General features: G+C 44.3%; 1 protein-coding gene across 1 annotated transcript in view; it reads left to right on the top strand.

The window, feature by feature from the left end:
• The first annotated feature begins 412 nt into the window (after nucleotides 1-412).
• Nucleotides 413-4,238, top strand: part of LOC142954658 (semaphorin-3D) — a 25,322-nt gene continuing 21,496 nt past the window's right edge. Inside the window, exon 1 of the mRNA XM_076095814.1 lies at nucleotides 413-542. Coding sequence (XP_075951929.1) covers nucleotides 413-542 — 130 coding nt within the window. The remainder of the gene's footprint in view (nucleotides 543-4,238) is intronic.

Raw genomic sequence — 4,238 nt, 5'->3', positions numbered from 1 at the left:
GCCCGGTCTCACTCTCAGGGCGTCACACACCGACACGTCACAGTGATGCGTGAACCCACCAGAGATCATTAGACTTCTAAAGAAGGTCGTGTGACGATAAAAGTTGATCTGATTACTTATTTAAACCCAAACCAAGATGGTTTTAAACCCTAACGAAGTGTTTTTTGTTGCCTCAATCTCACCGCCAGCGTTTCACAACGTTAACCTTCAGTAATAATGAATGAATATAATAACGATGAGATCACGTTGCATTGAGCCATGCTGCTGATAAAACACATTCAACAAACATCTAATGTGTCTCTCCGTCTCCCTCTTCTTTATGTTCTCCTCCAGTCAGCTGCAGCTCAGACTTCGATGCGACCGGTCGACCTTCTTCCATCTATCTCTCGTCGTCAGTGAAGATCGGTCAGAGATGCCGGAGCCAGGAGCCGGAGGAGTGAAGCCTCCTCAGATACTGATGCTGTGTCTCCTGCTGTGGCTGCAGCCGGCAGACGGCAAAGCCTGGAGGCAAACCGGGCCCCGGCTGCAGCTCTCCCACTCAGGTAGGAGACGCTTCAAGAGAATCTACCCTCAGGACTCCACGTTGCGTCTGGCATGTCTTATTTTTACTGATCACACGTTGAAGACGGGAGGATGAAGTCGACTGTTGGAAATGATGTCAGACTGTGACGGTCTAGAGACCTGAGATTCAAACACGTTACCGCTCATGTTTGTATCCAGTTTGAGGTTTTCAGACGTAAAATAGACGTATTGCTGAGTTGGAGAGAACTTTACATCTCTGTCATGAAGATCACTGAAGTAATGTCTCCTTCACACAGTCTGTTGGCCACTGTTACCATAGAAATAACGTCCTCCAACACACGGTGGAACTACTTTATCTCCTTGTTCCTGAGAACATTGAGGTCTCAGTTAAACGTCAGCAGCAGATGCTCTTTGTTTACAGTAAAACACTTGATGGGAGTAAAGTGGGAGATTAACAGATGAACGACATGGGAGGTGAAGCTGTGTTAATGGGTGTCATGGTGCCCATAAATGTTTAAAACAGCCTCAATTAGACTAAATACCTGCGGTGAACTGTCATCACGGATTTCCAGACTTAAGGTTTTTTTAGGTCGGACTGTTACTTGACGTTAAAGGTTCTCGATAGAGTCAGAGCAATGCATCGCTCTCCATCGACTTTGTGTTGTGTGAAGTTGCCTCTTTGTCCCGTTCGTCGGCTTGCAATCAGCAGAAAAATGCCTAAAAGCTGCTGTTTCGTGGGATGAACCATCAACGGGTAAAGAACCCAGAACTAAGTTTTTATAAGCTGCTGAACTGAAAAATGAGCCTTTAAGAAGACAAAAGTGAGGCAACAGCAGGAAGAAAACTGTGATCCTGACACTCAGTACGTCTAACGTTACGTGTGCAAAAAGCATTTTGTCCAAAAGTCAGTTTCATGCTAACTATATTCATGTTAGCATTCATGCTAATGCAGCTTGTGTTTTAGTGGAATGTAAATCAGAAAGCTTTGCAGTATTATGTTTGCTACGCGCTTTAGCTTACTACGTTAGCTTGCTAACACTTAGCTAACTTGTCTCATCATCCATTTAGTATTCAACTGCTCCCCTGGTGGACATAGTCGGGTTAAAATAATCCTTTGACAAGCTAACATCTCAGATTAGCTACAGGCTTTTTCACGTTGCGGAAGCGTACTGTTAAAACACTGTTAGCGAATAAGTGAACCACTGCTGCCAAAACTAATATTTTTATACATTTTTACTTCATAAACACAATTTTCTGAAATCTTCACCTTAAGAACACACTCACTTAAATCACCAGTGAGCTCTTCTGCCCACCTCCAGTCACTTTAAAACGTGTTTGCATTCTGAATGCCTGCTTCTCTGCTTTGGCAACCAGCAACGCCGCCAGAGCCAACAACTGTTCCCTGTTGAGCAGCAATTAGTTCAGGGAGGCTGGTTTCACTGTGTGACGGTTAGTGAGATGTTTGTGGAGCGAGCAGTCGGCTCAGTGAATGAATGACTGGACGGATGAATGGAATCGGTCAAGCAGCGAAGCAGCGCTATTTACAATCCAGGTTTAGTGTCCAAGTGAGAGCGGAGGACTTTGGAATGAATGTGACGTGACAGGATTATGGAAGTCAAACAAGACACTGCATGAATGTCACTGATACGATGGCTGAAACGGGAAAGTCCTGAAAGCTGGAAGGTCATTTCATAGGAAGCTGTAGACTTGAGTTCTCAATGAAAGTTATTTTGTAAATGACCATAATTAGTACATTTTAGTGCTTGTTTTTCAAGACATAGCAGCTGAAAACAATAAGATCTTTAGTATAAACACGCTTTCATTGTTTCCATTCGCTTCCTTTGATTATTTTCTCACACAATCATGTATTTATATTATTCCCTGAAGTCCTGCGGTGGATTCCTTAACAACGACAACAATCAGACAGACAGACTCAGTGAGAGACTAGCTGGTGAACACAGTGGAGAATTCAGCAGCTAAAGAGACAGATGTTTCCCTCAGGAGACCAAAGATGGAGCTAAAGAGAGAATATTGGACTAACATTGACACAAACACAAAGACTCCTGATGAATCATCATGTTTGCTTTGTGTCTGCTGGATGTGGGAGGCAGATGTCTGGTAACAGGTTCAGCTTCTGAAGTTTTAATTTCAATGTTCAAAAATCGTGTAAAACCAACCCGTTCTCACTCCCAACTCGTCAAACACAGATGCTTTGTCACTGGCCCTCTGCGTCTAATGTAAACCCATCTGTGTCGTTGTTAGACAGTCAGAGCTAGAACGTCAGCGTACGGACGAGGACTCAAAGAAACTTTCACCCAGGAGACCACTGTTTGTGTCCCGTGTGAAACCAAAAGTCATTTAAACGTAGTTTTGATATGAAGTACCCGTCCAACACATAGACCTTGACTTGTCTTCTTCTCATGTTAAGAAGACGAGAGACGACGTCCTGCTTTAATCCAGGTGCTCATGAAAGGCACTGGATTAAATGTGTCAAAGGGGGTCCGGTTAGATCCACGAACAGACGAGGAGACGAACTCACTTCAACCAAACTGTTACGTCTCTGGCTGGCTGGCATTTACGGTGACAATTTCAAGTGGTAAATAATTGTCTTATGATTTTAGAGACCCCCCCCCCCCCCCCCTACATTTAGCTATTGAGCCTTTCAGGAGGTCTGAAGTGTCAATCAAAGGGTCTCAGACACCCCAAGACCCGCCTTATTTCGCACACTGCATCTAAACAAGTAAACATAAACTAAACGTACATTGGAAGTTTAATTTGAAAAGAGTCGTTGTTGATGTGGCCTGATGCACCTGATGGAGACAAACGTCTGTGATGTAAATACTGAGTGAAACATTCAGACTCAAGAAGACGGTTTTTAAGGCAGCACCATCACATCAAATGGAAAATTATGTCTCATACATCAGGTAACTCATGACCTTTGGTATCTTCAGCTGCCAGTTCAATGTTGAAATCCTGGAATTTAATTTAAAGTTATGTGGATGTGAAAAAAAAAGCAACATGTGTTCGTGTGATGAACCTCAAATATGTCGATTTATTTCTTCTCTTCCTGTAATTGTTTCCCCTCGAGAGCAGGTGACCTCCTTTCTCCCTAAATACTCAGGATCTCATTCTGGAGCAGATCTCATTTTGTGTGTGTGTGTGTGTGTGTGTGTGTGTGTGTGTGTGTGTGTGTGTGTGTGTGTGTGTGTGTGTGTGTGTGTGTGTGTGTGTGTGTGTGTGTGTGTGTGTGTGTGTGTGTGTGTGTGGGGGGGGGGGGAGGGGGGGGTACAGTAGCAGCTCAGTGGTTTTCATGGCAGTAAAGTGAAGCAGTGAACTCCAGTTAATGAAGTAAGACTTGATTCTCTCGCTGCGTTTGTAGCTGCAGGATCAACATTATCGAGACTATTAAGATTTTATAAGCCAGATACTCAGACAGGAGCTTCAGGGGCAACGAACACACACACACACACACACACACACACACACTGTGGGAGAGAGTGTGTGCATCACAGCTAACCCAGTGTTTGACCTGAGCAGGAATCCAGAGAGACCAGCCCTCATCCTGCAGGGAGACACTCTCTGTTAGCCTTTAACCTGACCGGGAGTGTGTGTGTGTGTGTGTGTGTGTGTGTGTGTGTGTGTGTGTGTGTGTGTGTGTGTGTGTGTGTGTGTGTGTGTGTGTGTGTGTGTGTGTGTGTGTGTGTGTGTGTGTGTGT

This window comes from Anarhichas minor, unplaced genomic scaffold (assembly GCF_050575085.1).
Source record: "Anarhichas minor isolate MPS153535 unplaced genomic scaffold, ASM5057508v1 ptg000021l, whole genome shotgun sequence".
Lineage (NCBI taxonomy): Eukaryota > Metazoa > Chordata > Actinopteri > Perciformes > Anarhichadidae > Anarhichas > Anarhichas minor.
The sequence above is the reverse complement of the archived record's forward strand: the minus strand, read 5'-3'. Positions and strand labels throughout refer to the sequence as shown.